This window comes from Struthio camelus, chromosome 2, assembly GCF_040807025.1.
Source record: "Struthio camelus isolate bStrCam1 chromosome 2, bStrCam1.hap1, whole genome shotgun sequence".
NCBI lineage: Eukaryota > Metazoa > Chordata > Aves > Struthioniformes > Struthionidae > Struthio > Struthio camelus.
Window position 1 is genome coordinate 44,946,998 of NC_090943.1, and position 27,857 is coordinate 44,974,854.

The 27,857-nt window shown below is 38.9% G+C and overlaps 1 protein-coding gene across 5 annotated transcripts; it reads right to left on the reverse strand.

Moving 5' to 3' along the window:
• NGLY1 (N-glycanase 1) lies at positions 1-27,804 on the reverse strand. Of its 5 annotated transcripts, none has more exons than XM_068935458.1 (13): positions 27,572-27,761; positions 26,435-26,624; positions 25,829-25,943; positions 23,993-24,235; positions 18,888-19,047; positions 15,354-15,576; positions 14,476-14,597; positions 13,909-14,054; positions 13,627-13,737; positions 7,933-8,097; positions 6,417-6,605; positions 2,844-3,021; positions 1-2,305 (listed from the first exon to the last, which is right to left on the reverse strand). In XM_068935458.1, exons 3-13 carry the CDS (start codon positions 25,841-25,843, stop codon positions 2,127-2,129), a joined length of 1,731 nt encoding a protein of 576 aa, XP_068791559.1. In that variant the 5' UTR covers positions 25,844-25,943; positions 26,435-26,624; positions 27,572-27,761; the 3' UTR covers positions 1-2,126. The 5 variants fall into 5 exon arrangements, 4 of the variants coding, with proteins under 4 accessions (XP_068791559.1, XP_068791558.1, XP_068791557.1 ...); XM_068935459.1 differs by having other exon boundaries at positions 1,542-2,302; XR_011139685.1 differs by lacking the exon at positions 26,435-26,624 and having other exon boundaries at positions 7,950-8,097; positions 27,572-27,804.
• Between the last annotated feature and the right edge of the window lie 53 nt (positions 27,805-27,857).

A 27,857-nucleotide genomic window follows, 5' to 3' on the forward strand; every position in this document is an offset into this window, starting at 1 on the left:
TTTAACTTTTACCGATTAGGTTTATTCATTCATTGGGTTTTGCTCATTTATTTCTTTCCTAACATAAGCACTTTCTCATTGCATGTAATCTTACAAGTACAGAAATATTTGTTGATTAATTAGATTGGTGAAGCATTTTTCAATCTTTTTAATTCACTCAAACATTTTAATAATGGGTTCTAACTACCGCAGTGTTTGAGAGGAGATGATTTAACTAAGTTATCTGCAGCTATATTCTCCCCCTAGAGATTCTGACCAAAATTGTGTGAAAATTAATTTCATCTTACAACTGTTAAACTTATTCTGCCTTCTGCTTTCAAATTACCAAACGCAGTTAAGCTGTTCTGCAACTCCTAATAGTCCTCTATTTTACTATATTAAGGAATAAAATAAAAGTAATTTCTAGCTTAAAGCAATATCTTTTTAAACTATATAAATTACAAAGCAAGTTATTTTATTGATTTGTGTCACTAAGGTTTTTTGGGGCCTATTTCCTATTTCCAATATAGTATACAGCTACTCTAAAATACTCTTCTGTTGGGTTCCCTTCCAAAATCTCAGAACTAGACTTGGCTAAAACTAAATACAGGAGACGTTTTGAATAGATGTTGGCAAATTCATTTTGTATTAATCAGCACAGATCAATACCATTCCATACAGTTCCCTGTCACTGAAGTGTTCTGTACTAAGGGAGTGGGACCGGCTCTTTTCAAACCCTCATAACCTGTCAATTTACATTTGAGGCAAAGCATATAATCTATCATACATAATCAATCACTCCTGAGTTGCCAAAATAACTACTTTTTAAGATGTCTGTGGTATAACTTGGATGCTTATGTACACTGTGCATATGTGGATTCCTAATGAAACCTGAATATTCTTATATATGCTTGGATTGGTTGAAAGGTCAGCAAACATTTATTTCAATGTAAATTATTTTCAATAATCATTTCAAATCAATGCAATATTTGGAAGGGTTAAAAAAGAAGAAAAAAAAGCTTTAAATACACAAACCTTAATAACATCCCCAATTTTCACTTATTTTAAAATAACACTACAGTTCAAACTTTGTGTTATAGTCCTATAATATAAAATCTCTTCTACGATCCAGCCACAGTTTTCCTCAAATTCTCTGATGAAGAGAATCTGAGCATTCCATAGGTGATTACTATAATCACAGTGCTGCTACATCTGACCTGGAATCAAAATTCGACCCCCTGGGTGGTAGTTTTTCTTCTATTCAATGCAAAGATGTTTAAACACTGTACTAAAGAACAGAGAAATTGTATATACTTTTACATCAAATTTGGGAATAGCATTCAAAGCAACTCAAGACAATAGCTTAAAAAGTTATTTCAATCTACAGGCTCAATAAATTGTTTCATTTAAAAGTTGGGCAAATTTGAATTTATATCATACAAAAATATGCAAGACAATCTATTTTTCATAGAAAAAAATCTGATATTCTTATCCAGTTTTAAATCTCTATTTCATATTGCAGGCTATGACAAAATTTTAGATACATAATGAACACTTCTTTCAAAATTACTTTATTTTCCTACACCATCATACTTTCAAACACTAGCTGGATATATATAACAAACTAATTTTAAGATTGCTTAAATATTTATCTCAATGGCAGCTTCTGCTTATTACATAAAATCATCTTTTTAAAAATACCTAAGCAAGTCTTCTATTAGTCTATTAAAATGTTTTAAAATCACAATGCATCTGTTGTGATCTACCAAAAAATGGAACTCCAACAGTAACTCCAAACAGCAGATTACAAAAAACAACAAAGCAATCCTAAAACTCCAAATCAAAATTTCTCTTATGATTGTATGTTGCTTTCTAAAAACTGTTTCCTCTTCCTTATAGATAAGGAAAGAGGTATTACCTTAATCTTTCAATCCCTTGATTTTGGCATTTGTTTTTAAAGTGAAAAAGGTTTTCATTGTGATGTTTACCTATTCAATACACGTGCAGTTTCAAGCTGGTTACATGGAAGGTGTCAAACAGGACATAAGCTGCCAGCAGGATGAATGGGAATGGCCATCCAAATCTTCGCGTTGTATCCATCGCATAACGTATTCAAGGAATCCAAAGAACATCTCTTTTTTTGGTTCTCAGAGGTCAGCGAGTTTTATAATGATCTCCAAGCAATTTTCTCCATCTCCTGTTAAGCTCTCTCTAAACAGCTGGGTGTGTTGCCATGCAGCTTCACCATCTCCTCCATTTAGGATTGCTTCCAACACAACTTCTGTTGCACCCGAAAAGTCTGAATAGGAGCAAAGACTTTTATCTACTGGAGGAAAAAACAAACAAACAAGTAAGCTTCTGCTCCAGAAAGCATCTAATGCTAGAATGCATGTTTAAGGGTAACTTGTATTAGGGATCTCTGTTACAACTATTCAAATTCATCTATCACTCAGTGGCACAAAAAAATACAGCTGCAAATTTTAAATATTTGTGCAGTGCTAATGCTCAAAGGACCTAGTCAAGACTGAAGCTATCGCACATCCAAACATCTGTCCTTCCTGGTAAAAAACATAAACAACTTCTATCCACTCTGTGTTCTTGCTAACCCTGCTCTGTGCCAGGTGGAGCTGTATATACTAATAAAATTGGGTTTTGTAACAGTTCTTTTGGTATCAATTTTGATAAAACGCATAATAGTTTCTTGACTTGAGTAAGAAAGACTGAGTAGGAAAAGTCAAAATGCATTTGCCTTTTTATTATTTTTAGTATTTACACACTGCACTCCCTGTATAAACTACTCTTTGCAGTTGCATGGTATTACTCCTTTTTTTTTTTTTTTTTTTTTTTTTTAATTCCATACTTACCTCCTAACAGAGCAATTTCTGCTGTGGGGGAGTACACTCTCCACTTTATTCTTCCACTCTGAAATGTCCGACTGCTTGTCCTAATTGACATGCTATCTATTTTTAGACCGACTGACTTACATTCAAACTTCCAGCTGATGGAAGCAGAGGATGACCCCTCTTTTCGGGCTAAATAAACCTAAATGGAAAGAAGACATAGTCAGTATGTCAAAAATGCAATGATCAAGACACATCTAATCAATCAGTGCAAAAAGCATGTCAAATCTTAAGATAATACACTTTTATTTTTATAAAGCCACTGAAATAGCAAAACTATATATAGTACAATTTTGTATACAATTTGCTTCTGTATCCGTAAGTCTATTTTGTATTTAGGCAGATGTATATAAGTCATAGTCCTTCACTAGGGAACACTGCAGACTATTTCAACATGCTCTGTAAATATTGAGCCAAAAAAATAACTAAGTTCATTATTTTAAATAGGTAGAGTTGTTTTTTTATATAAATATACAGTGCCACACACTCCGTTTCATTTTGGCTACACAGTTTTTCAGCAGCAGTACAGGGCAATCAGGCCACCAAGTATTTTCGATTCTTCAGATGAGGCAGCTGGTTGCACACCACTTCTCCTAGGACTCAGCATGCCTAGGTTAAACCAAATTGTAGTACATGCTAGCCATATATAACTCCTGTAATAACATTATGTAAACTGTTAGAGATTTGCGTAATTTAATAGAGTCTCGATGCTGTTGTAAACTTCAATTGGCTGAACAGTCAAATTCATATGTTAATATCCATTAAAGACTTACTATGAACCCTCATACACTTTTATAATAAGCTTTTGGTGGCACTTTTAAGTCTAGCATCCCTTATCAGCAAACCAATATAACGGGCATTACAGCTTTAAGGGTCAAAACTGCCATGATCCTTCTGGAATCCTTAATTAAGGAAATTGTTATCAAAATTCTACTGTCACACCCACGCTTCTGATTAATGTCACGCTAAATGGACTTTGATAGCTCTTTAGTTTTTAATCTGGACAGAACAACTCTGGATAAGGTGGTAATAATACAGTATTACGTTTTATTAAAGATCCCATCCTAATATGGAAAACCTCACCCACAGACTATAAAACAGAACGTTAGTATTCTATTCACCAGGAATAAAAACGTTAATTCTCACGCTAAAGAAAGGTGAAAAAACCCCAGAGGTATACACTAAGCAGTGTAAAACCTTCCTGGGGAAATGTAACAATTTAACCTGCTTTCGTGTCAATATAATCTTAAGGTTCATGAAACTGCTAATCTCCACGCAATTTTTAAAATATCTCAGCTAGTTCTAGCAAGAGAGCTCCTTTGATCAGCATCTGCTGAATTGTCATATTTCTGTAATGAAGCTAAGAACACAGCATTTATTACTATTTGGTCAAGGTGCATTAAACATAGGCTTTTGGGGATAAAAATTAACACATTGGCCTGGCTCATCTTCCATTATACCATCCAAGCATTTAATTGGAAAAACAGAACTAGAAGTTTCCTTTTGTGTCTTTTTGACTCTTCTCTACGTGTTACGTGTGGCTAATCTTTTGCTAGTATTACTGGAAAAAAGTCCAAAAGTCCAAATCCAGTAAATACAAAAAATCCCCCAAACTCTCATTCAAATTCTCTTCCATGGGAGGAACTTTTCCAGAAAACAAGCTTTTAAATTAAAATACACGGATTTTAGATCTACAAGTTCTTATAACACCTATTGTGGTCTGCTTGTTTTAGCCTGAATGACAACTTATTCTAGGTAACCAGTCCCATTAAATTTGTGTTTTGCAGCTGTTTGGGTCTTATACCATAAAGCTGGGAGACATTTATTTATAGCAAGGAAATACATAAATACAACGGAGAATACAGCTACCAGGTTGGCTAAGAAAATCAGAAGACGCGTGCTCCCTGAAACATTTTGGTCAATGACACTGCAAAGACAGAAGACATAACTGATACTTCTTTTCTGTCACTCTTGGGCTAATACCTATAGTTACCGTTACTGCGGCTTTTACATGTAATTTCCTTTCCACTCATCACATACTAAATGATACACAAAACATTTTTGTTAAGGCTCCTTTGGCTGGAAGGGTTCTCGCGTAGCTGCTGAATCAAAACCCAAAACTGTACCTTGCAGATCTACTCAAGGTCTTAAAAAAAGAAGGAACACGCAAACTCCAAACAGCCTCTCCCTTTGCTGCCTCTCAGAATACAAAAAACGTCCCCAACAAAACTACTTTTAAACTCATACACAGCATTGTAAAAGATGTTATTCCTGTAGAACTAACATGTCTTAGCCACAAGCCTGAGATATGCCTGGATCTGTAGCTCCCAATTTCTCAAGGCCATTCTCTTATCATTTATCCAGAAAAATGGAGGCACTGTTGAACACAGGGTAAAGTCTTTAATGCCTGGTCTTATAGATCAACGTCTCCCTGTTTTATCTGATTAGTAGAGCTGAGCAGAACAGCAGACTAGTAATTGATTTCACTGCAATGACAAAATGTTTCTTGCAAAAGTGAGGATGACTGATCACTGGAGACTTAAAGTTATGATGTGCTATCACAGTTTTAGCAGAACCCAGGGAACAGCTGTCCCTTATTCTGTTCTTTTATTACTTCTCCCTGCCCATTAGCCTACTCTGTTGCACTATTTTTTATGTTATTCTCAAGTTTCTTCCTTTCTTCCTTCTTTTTATGGGACAATAACCTCTAAAAGCTATTCCCCCATAATATTTTGCAAGCCAGTTATATATAGGCCCAGCACAGAAACGTTAGAAGAGAATTATATAGTTAGCTTCATTTTTCGTTAACAGAAAGCACACCACTGCTTAAGGTAGTAGAATGTTTGGTCAGAGACTTTTCAGGCTAGCAAAATGACAGCGGAACAAAGCAATAGCACGCTGTAGTCCCTGCCAGGGACGCTCAGACCTAGAGTTGGTAGCTGTTGCTGAGAAAGCTGTTTGCTAGTAAATGACCCTTTCCCGTCTTACAGGCATCAATTCTGCTCTTCTTCGATTTGCAGCATATGATTCTTCAGCTGCTCAGTGTCCTGACAGATGGAAAGGAGTCTGGGCAGAGTATTCAACACTCTGGAAAATTGACAGCTTTTTGCCTCCTTGCAAATGGAACTATAATGTTGAGGATTAATATTTCTTCCCTTGGCTGTGTATCAAAGAGATATGATACACTATAAGGCTATTCTCCAAAGCCGAAAACCCCTTTTAAACTTTTTTGCAAATATGTATTTATTTTTCATAAATACAAGCCAGATTTTTAAATTTGGTGCCCCAGTAGGGATTTTAGCTATCTGCACAGAATTTACTCATTACCTGCTGAAAGGCAAGGTACCTTTAATTCCAATTTCTCATATCAACTGGCAACCTTATCTGAAGCTTAACAGTAAAAGTTACTAACTTAAACTAAATTTTATAAGCACTGAGAGAGGTTTTCATGCCACACACAGGCAAGGATTTTCTACTTTATGGGAGCTGCTACACTCTTATGGTAGATAATAGGCTTTTAGGAATTGTTACCCTTACCATTTTCCAGTCTGTTTCAACCTTCCTCCAGATAGACTCTGCCTTCCAAACACCTGCTTCCCAGCCAGTTATTTTTTCATTATTGTTGGAAATCCGTGTATAACTATCTTCTACTACATTGTAGGCCAAGTGGAACAGTTTAGATGTCTTCTCTTTTTCAGAGGGAATAAAAATTACTTCTTTTCTCTTCTGAAAAAGGCAAAAAATGCAAGCATCTTCATTTCTCAGTATACTTCAGTAAGACTGTGTTATTGTTAATCAGCGTGCCAAGAATTCACAATTCAGTCTTGCTGCCAACTGAAAAAAACTGTGATTTTTAAGATATGCCACTGATAAAAGCATTTTGGCAAAACAAAAATCGTATACTAGTTTTCTGCAATAGAACTCAACCTTTTCCAGAGAGAAATATAAATTCATTTTAAAATTTGGACATTATTTTTTACAACTAAATTATTAACAAAATAACATAAAATTAGAAAATTTAAGAAAAGAGACTAACATGCTAAAAATAGAAAATTCACATGTTGAATATATTTCTTGTACAAACAACAAACATGATTATTTTGAATACCAAATATAATTCTGTGATTATCATATATAGATGCTTGTATATGACTATTTGCAGAACAGCTTCAAAAAAGGTAAAGTATAAACTCCATAACTCCACGGAATTATATTTTTTTAAAAAGATTTGTCATTGTTCTAAGAGATTTAGCAAAACAGAAATTAAATCTTCTAAACTATGGAGAGTTGAAATAAACTCTTAGTTTCTCAGACTTACACAGTGCTGTGAAACCTATTAATTTCACCTAATCAGTTCTACTTAGGATTATCAGTCATTCTACATGACAGGATCATGTTAAAATTGATGCACAAACTGATAGAGTAAGTTACACCTTTGCACGCTGGCTCAAGCTAAACATGGCTGAGGTTTTGGGAAACTGTATTGTAGCATAAAAAGAATTAAAAATAAACCTGGCTTTCTGAAATACTCAGCAACTTTGACATGAAAATCAATTAATTTAATATTTAGGAAAAGTAGTTGCATTTACATGATCCCAATTGCTCCTACATTGTTTTATCAGCAACAACAGTTGACTGAAAACTGCTTCTATGCTTTAATCAACACTAATTAATAATACAAACACAGACATTTATAAAAGTTTTCCCCAAATCATCCAACTACCTTAAAACTTTCTGGTTCTTTTATACTGCACCTAGTCAGGAGAAAAAAAAATATTTTTCCTTAACTTGTAAGTGCAGATCACACACTTTAGATCAGCGGTTCCCAAACATTTTTGAAACCAATGGACCACCATGAACCCTCAAAAATTTCTTGCGAACCTCTACTGAATTAATTTCAGTCTTCCACCTAATGTTTCTGCAAGTTTTACTGTTTAAACTGAATCTATACTGCCTACCACTGCCTCATGAACCACTGTTCCTCTGCAGACCATAGTTTGGGAACCACTAATTAGCTACCTCTAAGATTGCTGCCAGTTCAAACGTTAAATACCTCTGAACCAATTTCACCTCTGGCTACTCGCCAAGCCATTGAACCTGATGTCCTTCCACCAAATTCACCAGGTTTAGGGGTTTTAGGAGAAATGAACTCAACAAGCTCCACGATTGTCCTTTCCAAGAGCTCTTTTCTTCTGTTTTCTGCCAAAAATTGTTGTCTCTGAAAATACATTTAAGAAATAAACAAAGTAAAAACGTTCAGAGAAATTGTATCTGTAATTATGCTCTAGAGTGACACCAACGGGGAAAAAATTTTAAAAAATAGACATTTAAAGTCTAGACTGACTGTTAAAAACACTAAGCTTATAACACATGCGCAAATATAAATTAATCATAACTGCAGGATTATTCAACTGTGGTGTTTAAGTGCTCTCTCTATGAACTTTCATGCATTAACTACGTGGATTTCTTTCAGAGTAAGGCTTGTGCTATACTTAGAACACATTTGCTTGGATGATAAAACACTTCCATAGCATATTTTACAATTATTCACATGTATTCTGTACCTTAGCTGTTCCTGATACTATCTGGGGGAAAGAAAAAGCAAGCATAATTATTGGGTCAAACTTTTCTTCTCTAAGATGAAATAATTTGGTTGGCAACAGTTCTGCTTTTGTGATTAAGTCCAAAGATTCTGTTCAGATTCCTGAAACAGTTAATTCACAATGACTGATTCTATCATAAATAAACTACGACATTTGATTTTGCAGAAGTCACAAAACTGAGTAAAATCACATCGCCTACGTTTCACGATAAATCACGTGAACCTCAGCAAAAAAGAAAAAGAAATTACACAACACACTTTTTTTGGCCATATGACTCAGGCCTTTTTTTTTATAAATAACTTCAAAAAATTCATTAATGGGTGCATTTTTGTCTCCACAATCTTCATGTCAAATACATACAGGGTCGATATGTGAAGTTTTTAACCATAATTGTGGATACACCTGCCCAAGAACAAAAAGTTAAATATGGTGGAAATACAGCTCTGCTGGCATTGATGGACGACTAGCAGCAACTCCAGAACTTTGTAATGAAACAGCAGGCCACTTGCCTGGGCACTTGGTAACAATATTTTTATTAGCATTTTTCATTTAGCATTACAGATCTCACTCCAGCTCAGAGGAAGTTTGATATTGTTTTCCCAAAGTTAGCAATTTCAATCTACAATTTCCTTCCTAACCACTTTGAGGCAGGGAAGCTCAGTGTAAGGTGTTACCACCACTGAGCTTTGTGATGCTGAACTCATTGCCCTTGCTCTGCAGCAGTCATAAACGGATGCGAAAAAGTCAAAAGGACAATGCTTCTAAACAAAAAGGATGCAACAGAAGATATGCCTCTTTTACCTATGATACAAGAAGCTAATGAATTCTTCAACTGCAAAGAGTACAAGTGTGCTAATTCTTGTTGGTCCCCATAGTAGGTTCTTGCATATAAATGCTAGCAGCATGTAAGACATGCATAATACTCGCATACTGCAGAGATCAGCACTGTGTGTGCTAGGAAAACCTTTAACTTAAGCTCCTACAAACGACATTGTCATCAGTAGCATTCATGTACTCAAATGGATTCCAAGAACCCCATCTCCAACTGTCATGGCTCAAACTTCCTGCTTTTGCTTTTTCTTAAAATAAAGTATTATGCTGTACGTATCTGCTCAGGCCCCACTTTTCTTCAGGGGAGAGGGGGAATGGGAAAGAATGATTGTGAACTGCAGCTTTAAAATCTGTTCCGCACCACACACTGGTTATGTGGTTCACGTCTCCTGAAGGACTCCATGCTTCTGGACGACTGATACCTTGGTTTAAACGGACTTGTCTTCTACTGCTGTGTAAGCAGCAGACAATTTGAGGGTAGGAATCCAATGTCAAACCATTACGTTAACATGGATACTGGTTCACCTCATGTATCAGTAGCCATGAGATAATTCTAACCTCAATTACTTGTTTTCCTCTTAAGAGCTGACCTTACTGTTGCAAACCTCTTCATTCATTATCTAATCATTCATAATTACTACCATAAAAAGGGGTCTGGAGCAAAGCAAAAATGAAAAAAGTTTCCCTGCCCCACCATCTAATGAAAGCAGTGGAAAGTTCAGGTTTTTTCTCCCCAATCTCTCTTCTGGAGTGGTATCTTGATTGCAGGTGACATACAGTGAACTGGAGCCCGCTGTGCTCAGAAGGTTGTGATCAGCAGCACAAAGTCCGGCTAGAGATCGGTTACAAATGGTGTTCCTCCCAGGGGTCAACACCAGGGCCAATACTGTTTAACCTCTTCATTAATGATCTGGATGATGGGACAGAGCACACCCTCAGCGTGCTTGCTGATGATACATAACTGGGAGGAGTGGCTGATACACCAGAGGGCTGTGCTGCCATTCAGAGGGACCTGGACAGGCTGCAGAAACAGGCAGAGAGGAACCTCCTGAAGTTCAACAAAGGGAAGTGCAAAGTCCTGCACCTAGGGAGGAATAACCCCAGGCACCAGTACAGGCTTGGGACTGACCAGCTGCAGAGCAGCCTGGCAAAGGACCTGGAGATCCCGGTGAAAAATAAGCTGAACATGGGCCAGCAATGCACCCTTGAGGCAAAGAAGGCCAACAGTATCCTGGGCTGCATTATGAGGTGTGTCACTAGCAGGTCCCTTCTACTCAGCATTGGTGAGGCCACATCTAGAGTACTGTTTCCAGTTTTGGGCTCCCCACTACAAGACACATTTAGTGGCATGAGTCCAGCAAAGGGTCACAAAGACAATTAAGGGACTAGAGCACCTCTCATACAAGGAAAGGCTGAAAGAACTGGGACTGTTCAGCCTGAAGAAGAGAAGGCCTGGGGGTGGGGGGGTGTGGATCTGAACAACGTGCATAAATATCTGAAGGGAGGGTGTAAAGAAGATAGGGTCAGACTTTTCTCGGTGGTGCCCAGTCACAGGCAGAGAGGCAACGGGCAGAAACTGAAACACAGAAATTCCAGCTGAACATAAGAAAACACTTTTCTCTGTGAGAGTGACTGAGCGCTAGAACAGGCAGTCCAGAGAGGCTATGGAGTCTCCATCGTTGCAGGTATCCAAAACCTGACTGGACATTATCCTGGGCAAATTGCTTTAGCTGACCCTGCTTGAGCATAGGAGTTAGATCTGATGATCTCCAGAGGTCCCTTCCAACCCCAACTATTCTGTGAAATACAGGCAGTGCCCACATAAAAATAGATAAAAATAGGCTTTGTAGTCAAGGTGTGATAGGATACTATAAAGTGAGTAACACCAGTTATCAGCAGCAGCCTGAACGCTCCTTTAGGAACACCTAACGCAAATAAAACAGGGATAGTATTTCTCAGAAGCGAAATAGCATATTGAATATATTGTTACCCTTGCCCCACACTTCTCCATTTATCCATGAGGGGCACACAACATGTTTTAGTTGGGCATTGATTTACTGGAGCAAGTCCAGCAAAGGGTCACAAAGACAACGACTGCAAGCCACTGGCCAGTGGCTTGTTTCCTCTAATAATGACCCCTTAGATTCAGTTTTCACTAATATTGTGGGGTAGGTGAGAATGCATACTAGCCCTTACCCTTATATTTAGTTGCAACCTAGAACTGAGACTTGAAAGACCGTGCGTAGGGGCTCTGCATCAAAAGATACTTGCTTGGACTAGCAGTAGGACAATAAGAAGGAAACTACATTGTGAGCAAGCTGATAGTAAACAAATCCCTGAAACCCCATTCCAACTCTAACAGGCAAAAGAAAAAGCAAGAGCAGCAACCTACACAGGTCAAATAAGTTGACCATGTCAAACGTAGGCTGAACTGCTACCTGGCAAAAGGAAGCGCATGAGAGCGGGAAGAGGGTTTAAGTACCATTCAGTCTGTAGAAATCTGTTCCTCCAAAACAACATAACAAAACCACCCCCTGTCCTTTAAGGAGGCTGAAAAGGTGTTTTATTGGGAAGCATACACCTATCTTTCTTTCCTGTACTCTTTTTTTTTTTTTAAATGAAATTTTGGTTTAAAACATGACCAGAATGCCTGCTTTTTCTGTTTGAGAGGTGCTTGTGTCAGCTCATGAGTTGCACAGTGTTCTAAAGACAGGTGGGGAGAAGTAAGAAACAGATTAAGAGCCCAATGCACAGCACCATCCATTGCTGCCAATTCAGAGTTTGAAAAGGTGGTAATTCACTGGAGTTGTTTAGAATTCTAGAAGTGAAACAGAGCATGATCTTATGGTGACATCATCAAGGTGGGAGAGGAGGAAGTTCAGCCCCTGCATCAGGTGCATTTACTTTCCTTGATTCCATCAATATTATCATAACTTTCCAATAAAGGCCCCTCCCCTCCCATACACACAATGTTCAATCTTGAAATGGCAACCATCTCCAAGGCTCTCTTCCTAGGGAAGGCTAGTGGAGGAAAAGAGTCCAGTATTGGAGGTTGCCAACTCCAGCAGACCAAAAGAAAGCCGTCTCAGATCAGTTGTGTAGGCCAGAAGGAACTGCAACCCTGCATAAAGTGCCTGCACTGGTCAACTAAAAGGAGACAAAGGATCAGAACTTGACTACAGAGTAGCAAAATAGAACTTTCCCAGTGCTCCTCTCTCTTCTGCGCAGCTCTTTAACTTCTATTCCTGATAAAAGAAGGTTTGGGGTCAGGGGCTGAGATCGTGACTCTAGCTCAACTCTGCCCACTCTTTTCAGCACGTGCCTGTAACCCAGTCTCTGTAAGCTAGCAGGCCTCTAAAAAGGCGTAGCTTTTTTATTAATCCATTCGCTGCATGCTATCATAGGAACCAAAAGTTTCTATGCATAGATATACATAGAAGAGCACAAATCCTAGCCCTAGAAGGAAGGGGGGACAAAAAGGAACCAGACAAGTGCTTCCAGGTTTTATAGGATTCCAGTACATTCAGTCCAAAAAAGTTCAGCCTGCCCCAAACATGGGATAGAAAAAGCTTCTTTTAGCAGAGAGCTGCTGAGTGCACTCAGGTTCTGCACCACTGGTAGATTATGACATACAGGTGAAAATGGTTCCACGTGTTGTTCGGGGACACTAGACATGAACAGGATATGGGGTCTGAGCCAAGCTCTACTGACAGCATTAGCACTTCTTGAAAGTGCTTCAAGCAGCCTGTGAATCATTACCTCTCACTTCTTACTTGTAAAAAGTCACAGAAGACAAGTTAGTCCTACATTTCGTACACATATATATGTATGTGAGTGTGTATATATAAATATATATATATATAATGTTACTGTTTTTGAGTTGTAACATTACTGATGTGGGCAATGCTCAGCTGCTTTCAAGTGCTTTGTACCTATGCAGACTCCTTGTAGTTTACTGCATGTCTGTGAATGCACAAGAGCTGTTAAGAACACTACAAACTCATTAGGGCTAAAAAGAAAAAGAGTGAAATAGAAGATACAATTGACCGTGTTAAGAGATAGTATGTTAATCCTCTTGCATACTATTTTTATTTCACACTTTTTCACACATTTTATTTAAGTTCAACACTGTGACTGATCCTTCATTTACTCTGTGTAAGACGAGACCTGTACAGCTAGAGATATTTTTGCATTCCATAGCCCATGGACATTTCCATCAGGTTACACAACACATTCTCTTGTTCAAAGATTTCACATACCGGAAAAACATCTACGTTTCACTTAAAGAAATCTGTTTAAGAAAAGCTACATACCGTTCTATTAAGTGTGTTAATTGTCTCCCGTAGCGTAGCTTCACTGACCACTGTCCTTCTAGAGAGTACTTCTTCATGCTTACAGCTGTATCTCCAGGTGACATCAACCACCTCAAGCACAAGTGGAAGAAAATAAAGCAATCAAAAAATCCTATACATATTATTTTCTTTAAAGAGGCTACCTAACCAAAAAAAGTTTTTTTTCCCTCTAACAATTCTGGAAATCACATTAACATAGAATATTTCATACTCATGCTTCAGGGCAAACATCATTACTCCTACCTCATCTTTGGAGAAAGCAAATATGTAGGAGAGCTTCTTTCCCCACCCAGTTTCATAGATAAGAGGTTTATCACAGACATTTTCACAGGGATCACAGTGAAGCCATCTTTTTTGAGATGCAGAATATACCTCAGTCCACACATGATCTATATAACGAAGTCCAAGAGGAAGCAATGAATTATAGGGACAGAGTCTCTCTTCTAACAGCCCCAAGTTCTGTAACTTAAAAGAACATATTTTCTGTTCATCTACATTCAGAGAAGTTATTAGAGCTTTCTCTTTCCATCTTAGGATCATGTTCCCTTAGACTCAACTAAATATTGCACCATTCTGAAATGGTGCAATATTTAGTTGCACCTAATCTTACTTTCTAACCTTACTCTCCAACCTTACTTTCATATTTTATCTCATCAGGCAAGAGTGGAAATTGAGTTTATTTCCTTCATTAGGCCAACTAGGCAACCTTAGATGCTGTCTGCTGGCTATTATAACCTTAGAATCATAAAAATATGTGAAGTGAGGCTATATGTTTGTATGACTATTAAGATATTCTAGAATAACTGATACCTGTAACGTCCCAGACATATCTAGCTTCAAACCCTATAGCTCTGCAACACAGTGTAAAACAGTTAGCCCACTCGCCACAACGTCCACGTCTGGTTTCCAGAAGCTTCTCTGGATTATTATACCTGGGGAGGGGGGAGGGGAAGTAAAAGAACAGAATAATTTTATTCATTACATACATGTTGTACAAGTTAGTTGATCTTAACAGGGAATACATATTTTGCTTTTCAAAACTCTTTGCATCATGATGCTCCTTGGACCGAAAATCTGTTCAAATCATCACATAGAAGATAATGAAAATGACTGTTACACTGCACAAAACAAGTGTGAGCAGAATGCTACTTTGACTTCCCATATGCCTGTCACCTGTTTAAGGCAGCACTGAAATTAATCTGATTTTTCAGTCTTGAAAACTGACTTAAAACCTCAGCTTAGAAAAGGCTTTTTGTAAGCTGGTTCTTATAGTAGTTAGCATGATCCAAGAATTGATATGTATCTTGTTGCTACAGAGTCAGCAGGAAAACGTTACATATTGTAGTTCCTCAAAGTAGTCAATTAGTTTTCCTTGAGGTAAGAAAAACCATCTATGTACTATGCCAATATTAAGGCATTTTATTTGGAAGTTGTACTTTATCAAATTAACAGCCAAAAAAAAAATTAGAAAAGTATTCAGAACAAAGCCACTTAAAGTAGCATTTTGTTTTTAAGAACTTCCAAAACTTAGGATGGTTGATGAACCAGCAATCACTTTCTATTGCATTACTTACAATGACCTCTCTACTCTTTCATCCAACAACCTCTCTCACTTGTTCACAGAACACACAAATGCAAAGCTGTCTCTTGAAAGACAGGGAAAATAAAGCAGATCTTCATGTGCTCACCTTGGGAATCTATTACAGAACTGGCACTGGTTGCAGTAATGATTTTCCACTCGACTGGCATTCCACCTTAGATCGTCATCAGTAGGTGACAGGTTGTTATCTTTAGGCTCTGTCTGCCCACCACATCTGCTGCAAGGAAGATTATTTACCCAATGAAAAAAGTCATTCTTAAACCAGTTCAAAAGCTCCAACAGCAAGAAGTCCTCTTCATTCAAATGTGCACCTGTAAAGTTAACACACACTAAGTCAAATAGCAAAATGACAATTTAGTTGAACTTTTCAGCACCTACATAAAATCACTGCATCAGGGCCCTTATTATACATTAGAAGTTTCATTATATATTTAAAAAGTTTTTTTTAATGTTCCCCAAAAGCACAACCCCCCCCCCCCCGCCAAAATCTGAATTTTAAAGACTGGATAATGGCAAACTGTATTTTCAAAGAACAAAAAGACTCCACTCCAGAATACTACAGCTACAATGAAGATGAGGGATTGCTCAGAAAAACAAGTTACATGCACAAAGAAGCCTGGTGAGGATCCTCATGCTCTTTATATTCTTTCAGGGCTATGGAAGAGATAGCTATTAAGCTAAGAATAACATTTGCTAAGAGCAGAAAAAAGACTAACATGCTTTGACTTCATAATCCCAAAGGATGTCAAAACACACATACACACACACACACCCACCCCACCATCCACTAGCAGCAGTCTAGCCAGCCAGGCACAGTGTGAACAGACTTTCGATAGACACAGTGTATGCACAGTACATATTTTTTTCCAGTAATTAAGCTTTGTGAACAAACTTGAATTTGTTTATAACTTCAGCAAACAGCCTCTCTGAATTCAGCTTACCTGAGCTAGACACAGGATATCTTATGTTCTTACTCTCTAGCCAATTCCCCCATACTTGAACATCAGACTCTTCTGTCCCGTTTTCCTGCATTCACAGCAGGTATTTGAATCGTCTCATGTACTGTTGCTATTCCACCATCTGGAAATAATCCCACTTCACCTAATTAACAAATTATAAAATCCAGCCTTCCAAAGGAAGGGATCCATCCCTTCTACGTTCTAACTCCTCAGAGTCTTTAATTTAAATATGTATTCTGCTCAAAGGCACAGAGAGATTCTCCTCCTCAGATCCATAAACATTCAGCTAAGTATTCCCGTGAACTCCATCATCTAGACCACACTGCAACCCTAAATATTAATACTTGGTTATTTTATGTACTATAGTTTGCTTATAATCACATTTGCAGACAGGTCTGCTTAATGAATATGAACATATAAGAAGAACTTATAAACATCCTGTTAAGGGAAGTTGGACTGAAATTGCATGATAGGTCCTTTTTCAGGACGGCAAAAAACCTAGATGATGAAAATATGTAAGCTCAGTTTAAATCTTCTTTGGGAGTTGAAGTAGTCTCGTCTGGTATAAAAGGCTCTTTGGGCTACTAACTATTACACACACATCACTAAGAACAGGAAGAGAATGAGAGAAGATTATATCATAATCAAAGCAAGAAAACCTAAGACTTCAGACTGACTTTTAATTGTAGTAAAATTTCTATTGTAGTGTATAATACATGAAAAATGCACTTGTGCTTAAGCACTTAGACAACAATTATTGCTTATACAGTGGACATGATTGTGTATTTCACTTCAAACTCTCTGCCTCAGGACTTCGAGCACAGGACAATTTTCTTTCTACTGGATAACAGCATATGCAATAGAATCCATCTATGAAAGTATGATTGCTATTACACAAATATTCTTCTCCTAGTTCATTAATTAATCTTTCAGGAAAATATAGCATGGAAAGCCTGACAGATGTGATCTGTCTGAACAGGAAAGTGACTGTAACATGCAGTTATGTTCAACTGGACAATCTTTCATTCTTATGGAAGGTGGTCAAGGAAAACAGCCAAAAACTTGTACTCTTGCTTAAATGACTACAATTTTATTAGCATGGTTCTCATGAGTCAAAAATACCTGGTAGAGGCCTACCTAAAAAGCAACAAGTGTTAGCTAGCACCAAGCAGTTATTGCCACAGGTGACAGTCTTAATACAGGAGCACAGATACACAAAGAAGCTGAAATGGCCAATTAGGCATACGTTTCATACAAAGTCCGTTCTCAAAGGAATGTTTCTATAAGGTTTTTAAAAACGCTCTTAAGCTGCTACAGCTTAAAACAGGGTGGTTTGTCCTTCCACTCTTCCCTTTATTTATATCTACATTTATAGAACTGGAAGCCATTTTGAATAGATCAGCTTGATGGCTTGGGAAGCAGCAGCACCTGCAACCACCACCCTCCTCCTTCTTTCCTCCTTAAGCAGAACTGGAAAAGAGGTACGTTTATCTTTTTCTATTTTTAAAAAGCCATTTAAGTAGTCCTCATTTATTAAGTCTCTTCCCCATTTCACAGTCCTACGCTGCTGAATGGATAAGCAAGTAGAAAGCATTCTCAATTTCCTACTTCCAAATGGAGCTTTACAAAAAGAGAAAAGATATTAAAAAAGCTCATTTATGCCAAAGACATTATATATTAGTGTGCAGCTATACAAAATATTGCAAACTCATTCATAAAACTGAGAAGAAAAGAGCTTATTTTTGGTCTACAATAAACAGCACCCTCTAATATACAAGTCAATTTGGCAGAATTGCTTCAATCAACCAAAATCCTCTATCAAAGATTCACAATGAAAAGGATTTTTGTGCTTAAATACAGCCTTGGAAGCCCAATTTTAAAGATATTTATCTTGCATATGTAAAATTTCACTTTATTGATGCATCACAAACATCTAAATCTGTCATAGTTCAAATGAAAAGCATTTATATTTTCAACTGACAAAGACTTAGTAGAAGCCGCAGACACCATAAATATTTATGCTCGTGCATCACCTTAGGCTCTCCAAGGCGATCCTCCTGCAAACCTACCCATTTAAGCATTTGTAAGAACGGTGATTCTCAATACCAGCTTGTGCCCTGGAAAAGTCACTAGCAAAATGTCTCCAATAATATCATTTTAAAATGAGAAATTGCATTTCTAAATTTTTCTTCTGAATTTGGAATTGTAGTATTTATGAGGAAGTTGCACTCTGACAATTTTAGAACAGTAACTACATAAGGAAAAAAAACACAGAAAACCCTTCATTCCATCTTCTTGTTGCCGTATTCTTTCTATTTAGAGTAAAATAACTGTAAATGCTTACCCTAATCATTTCCCTAGCATTGTTTACAGCTGCTTTAGAAATTTCAAGTTCAGAAGGTCTATATGAAATCAGCAAAAGATGACTAGATAAAAATGAAATAATAAGTAACACAAGTACAAAGGGGGAAAAAAGTAGAAAATTTGAAAGCGAGTAAGACAAGAGACAGACAAGGTAAACAGCAATTCAAATTTAGAGCTAGCATTTGGCACCTGCAGGCATATCACTTATTTCACACTCCTAAAGCATAGTAGTCATATACATCACACTTAGGTTTGACAGAATATTTTTAGTTTCATAAATTGTAACTTGGTACCATTACCTTTGTCCAGTATTGTAGCTTGTGCTAGCTTTTTCTGAGCCTTCCCTTTCAATTCTTGGAGGGGAATTGAAGCTAGTGCTTTCTGCTGAAGAGAAGGATTCTCATACACCAATACAAGATGTTCAAAGTTTGTTTGAAGTTTTTTCAAGATATTTGCAGCCTGCAAAAGGATTTTCAGTCACAAGATGATTTTTGAACTCTCATCTTGAACAGGAGAACCAAGATAGGAGAGCTTGGTTTGAGTTAGTCGCAATCCCACACTCACAGTTACATTATAAAATTCTTTACAGAAGACATCATATTTCTAAAGATATCAATAAAAGTAGAAAACACCAGCACCACTGTAACTGTGAATACTGCCTGTCATCTCTGAGTACTCTGAATGGTATCTTTACTGAAAAGCGAACTGATCCAGTGAGAATTGAAAGTGTTTTAACACACACCTCTGATGACAACATTTTTGACTTTTTTTTTTTTTCTGGACACCTTTCATCCAAAATCTACAAACAGCAATTCATTCTGTTTTCTGGACACTCTGCACCTCATGCCCTAGTTCCCAGAACTCTATTATTATCCCAGAACTTACTTAGTCATGAACACTGCTTGTCTATTTATATTTCCTTCTTTCAAAGATCAACTCTAGTACTTTTTTGAATATACAGTCCTGTGTCCATTTATTAATAGCACATTTCACTAGAGATCAAAGATAAGAACTTGGTTTCTTCAGTCAGTCATTTGGCCCTCAGTGGCAACTATGTGTCTCACTGAAGAAGCTACACCCACATCTACTAAAATAAGCTCAAGCTTCTAATAGTGGAACAGTAGCCAAACAAACTATTTACTCATATTTAAAGGGGGACAAGAAGGAAAGTGAAATAGGATTTTTAAAATGAGTCTGGCTTTTTTTTTTTTTTTTGGGAGAAGCATGTTGTACTGATAACTTATCTTTTTGTCTATTGCTAGATGATGCTTCAGTCTGTAGTCTCGTTATCTACCATCTTTCCTTTACCATGGATGCCCTAACCTCCCAGAAGACTAGCTGCAAATGTAATATAATACACAGGTGGGAACCCTCCAGAAGACAGTTTCTTTCACAGCAGTGTTTAAATTGTGACTGACTATTTTGCTGCTGGACAGTACTACAGGACCAGTCCTTACTTTTCATAACTGCTGAAATAGGTCAGAACTGGTTTCGCTCTTCCTGGAGCTCATCAGCTGTAGGTAACTGGTTTAACATCATAAACTCAACTGTGCTCAGATTCACTTCAATGCAAATTTGCAGAAGAGAAACTAGAGCAGGATTTGGGCAGCAGGTATTCTCTCCAATCCCATCAGAGAGCCTTAATTTAGACTGCAACAGGCTCTTAGCCACTGAGTATGGCATAATTTTGCAAAACAAGTTAACAATTAGGATTCTTGCATGTACTATATTCTATTATACACAGCAGATAAATGTATCTAGAACATCTAAAGACACAAATATAATCAGCTTGGCACAAGACAGGAGGAAATCAGGGGCTGCCAGTGGCTTATAGATCTTCAAATTCTGTCAGCTTCTTGGAAGAGCGTTCAGAAATGTTGTTCAACACACCAGAGAATCCCCCAGATCCTTTGACAATTCAAGCTTTCCCATGGGCAAACGATATCAGCATTACAGCAGCGCTTAACTTTGTGGTTTAATGCAAGCCACTTTATTTCAAGAGAGTGTAGGCGCACATCTGGATATATAGTTAACCCCACCACCATAAATCTAAGTTTGGTTACTTCTCTCATCCTCTGGTCACCATATCATCCAGCAAATGATCAGAATCCATCCACCAGAGCAATGACTAGCCAGAGCTTTCCTTTCTCCAGAGGTCTCAAGAATTTCTTACAAGAACAAAGAGCCAAAGATAGGGAAGATAACAATGAGTTAGTTCCCCAGCACAGCGCCACGCCATTTAGGAATATTCCTGCGATGGCTCAAGTAGTCCACTTTTCCCCTACTTTAACCAAGACTGCCATGAGTCACAGGGGTTAACACACAGGCATGACATAAGTACTTGCACTACAAAAACTATCCAAATTTCTCTGACATCCAATAGCAGCACATACAACAATACAGTTACATCCCTGCAGTATAGTCATTAGAGGAAAAAACCCTACTACACCCCAAAAAGCCTACAACTGAAAATATCTAATCCTGTGCAAGCAAAGTGGCCAAGTCACAGCCAGAAGATATTTTAAGGACTTTCTTTTAATCAGCCCGGACTACATAGCCCAATCATCAACAGTTCAGAGAGCCAGCAGCATAGCTCCCTGAAGAGATCAGCCAAAACAGAGTTCTAAAGGAGTGCCACCTTTGCAACAGCAGTCTCTAATTGCAATAAGTTAGTCCCATCACCCAGGTCTTATCTTAAGAAGCCTGAAAAATACGAGCTGCAGAGAAATTAATCCACCACCCTGCTTGCTAGCAAGAGACAGGGCAAAACAACTACAAATGAGAAGAGTCAAACTTCAGATTAACGCAAGTGCCAGCTTGAAATATGCAACAGCATTTTTCTCACTCCAAAACTAACACAACTTTTAAAGCTCCCAATACTGACCACTACTAAAGCAGCCACTCTAGAGGTTTCATAATCGCTTCCAACCACTCTGGCAGAAGTGGCCACAACAGTAAAAAAACAAACTAACCAAAAGCAAACAAACTCAGCTACTGCATTTTACAGGCAACTGCTAACATGATTAGATTAGATGGCTGAATGTTACAGAGCCTACAGAAGTTCCTTCCTTAAAGGACAACAAGGGTGGTGATGGGGCACTGAGCGCTCTCACTCCAGAAGAGATTACTTCAACCTATGCTACATCATTTCTCTTTCACTGATCCTAGGTAGGTATGAGGAAGAAAGTTATTCATGATTCAGCATCCAACAATAAGCTGATAACATAAATAAAAAAGGCTTAGACTCTGCTGGAAGATCTACAAAAGGGAGCTTTTGGAAGAACTCATCTTGCACCAACTTACATAAGACCAGTTTAACACTGGTAGAAAGGGAGAAGACTCTCTAAAGAGTTAAACTAAAGCGTGCTCCAGCTTCCTATCAAAAGACATAACGCCTTCATTTTTCAAAGTAGCGTGAAGCGTTAGACCCTTTCCCCATCAGGCCAAGTAACATCAGATGAAAGATCTCCGCCTCTCTGTCTTCATAGGGGTCTTTATCTCAACTTCTTCGACAAGGACATAGCCAAAGTAATTTATATGCTTGTCCTTGCTTGGCTAAATTACTGCCTCTCACAATAGCTGCATATAAATAGAGTCTTCACAGGCTACACATACAATGCACAGTGCATGAAACAAGACTTCAACAATCCAACATACTAGACTCATCTCTGGTTCTTTTGTTGGCTACTAGATGTATTCCAACAGCTCTAGCTTTCTAGAAATTAACTTGGCTATATCAAACCTGAAATTTTATTACTGAACTTCAAGTTGTCACAGTTTTTTCCTCATTGCCATAGCAAGACAAAGCCCAACACAACATACACAAATGCCAAAAGAGAAGTTTTGCTGAGGAAATCCCCAACAAGTGAGCATTAGATCTGTCAACAAGACAAACCTGAACTGACTTACTCCATGCTTTTTCAGAATCAGGAGTGAAGGCACAAACACAGACAGCTTGGACACAATGAGTCTTGGAACTTCTGACTGCACAAAGACATCTTCATGAAGCTGTACACGAACAATCAAGCTGTGCTCTGACTTACAGCATGCAGCTGTGCAGGCGTGTTGAACCTGTGAAGACCCCTAGCAAGTTCCTGTGCCACACTCTGTTTCATGATGGAGTTGACTTTGAAACAAAAGCTTGCCTCAAAGATCTCTAATAGCTTTCGGATAAATAATAATCTACCTTAAAGACTCCCTTAAAGGCAGCATGTGCCACTTAATTAATTCTTAAAAGTCAAAATTGCTTTGAATTTCAGACAACCACCCACCAAACTCTGTTGCTTGGTTCCATTAACCAACAAGTAAACCCAGTTAAGAAACTGTCTTAAACAGTTTTGGCTGTTACTGATGTTATAAAGATAGGAGTGCGCTCACAGAAGATTTTACATGCTTTTCACCATACAAAGGTGAACGTTTCTCTATATCTTGTCTTTTTTTTTTTTTTTTTATTTAGATCCTCTTCGTGGCCAACAAGAGCAGTTCTACGCATGGCACTGAAAAAAAGAGAGTTACATCAGCAAGATGTTTTCCCCTCTGCTGAGTGGCTGTTTCTTTTCTGTAAATGGTTCTAGTAGCTGATGCACCGAAGTAGGTTTATAGTTTAATCATGTTACGGTTGGACTTAGAACATTAGACCACTACATGAGTATCTACATGTACACACATTTAAGTCCCCTGGTCAATTACCGTTAAATTGGACTGAGTGGAGGTTTCCAAGTGTTTAATTTCTTGTAAGTCTCACAAAAACAAGCACCAGGATAACAGATGATAGATGCTATTAACGCCTTCCCATAGGGCCTAAGTTCAATCGTATTAAACATTAGAAAGTATCAAGAGGAAAAGTAGCTAGAAACTGGATTTCACTGGTTCTGCAATTCTTGTTCCAAAACAGAAAATAAATCAGAAATATTTTAATGTCAGGTCTTTTGCTTACAAGTTACTTAACTAAATAGACAATGGATTTGTGGTAATGCCACTGTTTTACTTAGATTTTCATCCTCTCCACCTCTTGTCCCCTTCCAATAAGAATTGGCTTGTTTTCACCACACCCTGATCAAGAAAACACAAGTTTAAGGACATCTTTAACAAAATCTCTTGTTAATATTCTATTTATGGCACATCTGTTTCAGTTGGATGAAGACTGAATAAAACATTCCAAAACTTCAGAAGCCATCAGAAAGAAAAAAAAAAAAATCATTCCTCTAATCTAATCTCCTGCTCAAAGTTAAGGTTAGCTATGAGGTAAGACTAAGCTGCTCAGGGCTTTATCTAGTTGGGTCTTAAAAACCGCCGAGTCTGGAGACTGGACAACCTCTCCAAGTAACCCGTTCCAATGCTTGACTGTTCTTCAACATTTATATTCAAGATTAGTGCTCCTACAAAGTTTTAAAGTTATAATTACCATTTCAAGAGGTTGTGCAGGTGATGTTTCTAGTTGCTGATGGGCAGGGGCAAGAACAGAGTCAGCAGGTCTTGAAGGCTGACGTGCAACCGCCCGAGTGCTGGCTACAGTTTCAGAAGATGCTGATCTGTGGATTTGATTAGACTCATTCAGTCTGCTACTTCTCTCTCCAGCAATTAAATCTCTGATTTTACGTAGCTGTTCAATCGATGCTTCCTTAGGGAAAACCAGGTGAGTTTCTCCCTGAAATTTAGAAAAATTAATTCAGCAATTAAGGCAGGTCTAAGCTAGTCAGTCATTTTTATCAGCTATATCATTTACTAGAAGCTAGCATACCAAGGCCTGGCAGGACTCGGCCTCCAGATTAGGTCTCTCACAGCAGGAGCTATTAGATCAAGAACCTATAGTCAATCTGGGGAAAGAGCACTTGTAAGTTATTAACAAAAACACGTTATTATTTTGCAGAGCCACATATGGACATCACAGTTATGGTTTGGCAGAGAAAGAAAGAGCAACAAATGAACAACACATGCTCAATTTACAGAGTACAGCAGTAATACGCTAGACGAGGCGACACGGGAGGGCTACCCAATGTTGGAAGAGGAAGCCCCTAGAACAGCATCTGCTTAGAATTCTTTTCTGTGTTGATGTCCTTTAGCTTTTATGCATCTTCAGATGGGAAACATCATCCTTATTCATGCTTGTATCCATCTTGATTTCTGGGTCCCTACTTTCATTATAACATGATCTATGATGCTACAGTCACGAGTCATTATGATAGAAGCAAAGTGACTGTGCACTTAACATGACAAAAAAGTGTTTTTTGTAAAGTTAGTGTACCCACACTAGTTAACTTCACCAGGACAGAAGGCAAACAGACATTTCATGACAGTTGGGCCTAAGGAACAGAATGAATGCACCCATACAGAAGCGTGACATGAAACAGACAAATTGAAGCAAGAGCTTTGCACCATTAAACCAGTTTGTTTTTCACCCCAGCTCTCTTGTACCTACAAAGGCTACTTCTAGCTCAAGACGCTTTAGCAATTGTCAAGTACTAGCGAGACAGGGACCATTTTAGCAGGCAAGGTAGTCTCTGAAACCCATCTTTATGACTGCAACAGAAAGAAGATTCACTCAAGGCTATTTTAGGACGTAGTTTCCTAAAAATTTAATTGGGTATAAGTCCTGCCCTCCCAAAACAGGTTGTTGCCCTCCACTTCTGCCATGACAACACTATTGCAGAGCAGCTGCACAGGTACATTGGATAAAAGTTATTCCTCACAACAACAAAAGCAATGTTTTTCAATTTGATCTGTTCTCTTATTTTACTATGGAGCCACATAAGCCATACTAGTGGTGGGAACAAGCACCTGCAGGCAGCAGAAGGGCAGGATCATTTCTTCAAAGGACAGTTTCCCTATGTAAGTTTAAAATATGGAAACTACAGCCTGAGGATTCAGTTTAATTTAACATAATGCCCGCTGAATAGCCACCTGCTACTAAAATAAGGACCATTTCCTTTGTGCCAGCATAGATACATTGATATGTGACCATGAAGCAAGTTAGTAGGGGGCCAAAAGAGAATTAAAAACAACAATCTTATCACAGATCAGTTAGCTCCAGCTGTGCCAGGATGATTTCTGAAGTAGCCTCACTCAGCTTTTCTGTTGGTCAGCTGCAGATATTTATAAACAAAGACTGAAAGAAAACTAAGAGGAGAACAACTGCCCAAAAATCTAGTGCCTTGCAACTGGAAAAAAAGAAGAAAGTTCAGTTTTAAGTTTTAGTGGGTAAAACTGATGAAGACATCAGAAATAACTAGATTACACTCACCTCTTGAAACCCCATTTCAAACAAACATTCAACTGCTCCTCTGACAGGCAACAGCCTAGTGGAAAAGGCTGGATTTCCAATCCGAATGAATCTGTATTTTTCTTCATAAGGATATCTGAGGAAATTAAAAGTTGCAATTATGTTTGGAAATCAAGCAAACACTAAGAAGTTTGGTAACTACTATGCAGCATTACTGATTCATAAAAGCTCAGAAAAAGAAAAAAGTTTACTTTCATTTATACCATGTAGGCAGAAGATGAAATATACCTAAGACTTAAGTTTTAATTCATGCTCTTCTTTGTTTAGTGTCAGGAGTTATAAGTTGGTTCTAAATTTTAATGTGCAACTTAAGTACAGGAACATGCATTTTGCAGTTTTAGCGAGCAGGGCCTAACCTCCAGTGACAGTTAAAGTCAACTTCATGATAACCTTGTAGCACCAATTAAACTTCTCAGCTTGGCGACAGATAGTCTTAGGCCCACTACAGAATTGATGCTAAACTGCCTGGTAAGTGGGTGAAACGATTATGTCCACCTCTTGGCTTCCTGAAGATTTCAAAGTTCCCCTTTCCTCTTCCAACTCTTCTGGATGTTCTTCATCTCTCACCTCTTTGTTTAAAGACAGCCAGCCCAGGACCCATTGTTCTCTATATCTCTGCTTCACACAGCACAGTTTTTGCATGTGGTTGGCACACCAGAGATAGACATGGAGAGGCAGCTCATACAGCTTGAGTTGCTTGAATACAGCATCAAGGTCAACCATACGTATTAGTATGCACATACCCTAGAGATCACACCTTGCAAAAATACAACCAGAATTAATTCTTGACACTAGTCTTGGTGAGTCAGAGGAAAAAGAAGAAGGTAACAGAAGAAGCAAGTTATGTCTTTAGTGTGACTAGTTAAGTTATATTTGTATACATATTTGTATTTAGGTGCTTGAATGCTTGCAGAATCAGGGCCAATGCATGCTTATACACATTTAAAAAAAAAACAACACAAGTCCCTAGAATCAACGAATTAACAATACACACTTACATGAAAAATAATCTTAAGTATTGACAAAAGAATTAAGATGCCCTTGAACTCCAGTAATAGGTAACAAAAGTGAATCACATCACAAGAATGGCAATACAATCTCATCCTTGAAATGGCTGTCTATACCCTTATGTAGAAATTACTGGGTAACAATCACTTAAAATAAATTGCTTCTAAATCTTTATGCGCAAGAACAACAGGAACTACTAAATTCACAAGTTGACGTTGTTTTTGTAAAGATACGCAAGTCAGAAGCCTTGACAGCCCGCAAGCCCCGCAGACGCCTGTGAAACGTGCTGTAACGCCCGATCGCCCAGCAGGCTGCCCACGCACGGCTGGGGTACCTCCCCGCACGGCAGGGCCCCTCCACCCCCACCCCCCCCCCCGAAGCCGACCCCGCTGCCACAGGCGTGAGCGGCACTCCCGGCCGTTTCCCCTCAGCACCTTGCTCAGACGCTTCCGAGCCGCCACCTGCGCTCCGCGAGGGGGCACGCGACGACACAGGCGCCGCAGGGGCTTCAAGCAGCGGCTCGGCCCGGCAGGAGGGGCGGCCACCGCCCCGCCCCACCCCACCCCAACGCCCGCGCCGCGGCCGTTGGCGGCCCGCGCGCCAGGGGAGCGGGACGGCCGCTCCCATCCCCGCCGCGCCCCGCGGGGAGCCGCTCCGGGCGCCCAGCCGCCGTGCCCGGCCCCGGCCCCCGCTCACCGGAGGATGTTGTCCGCGTAGGTGAGGAGCAGCCGCGAGGCCTCCAAGAAGATCTCCCGGGCGTTCTGGCACAGCTCGCTCACGGCGGGGGAACCCGGCGAGGAAGCAAGGCCCACGGCAGCCGCCATCGCGCCACGCACGGCCTCAGTGCCCACCTGTGCGGCAGCAGCGAGCCGCAGCGCGCATGCGCATTACGATTGGCAAGGCCCCTGCCCTTAGCGCCTGGTCTCTCGGGGGGGGGGGGCCTTAAAGGCGCAGAGAGCCCAGGCGGGTTGGGGGGCGCCCT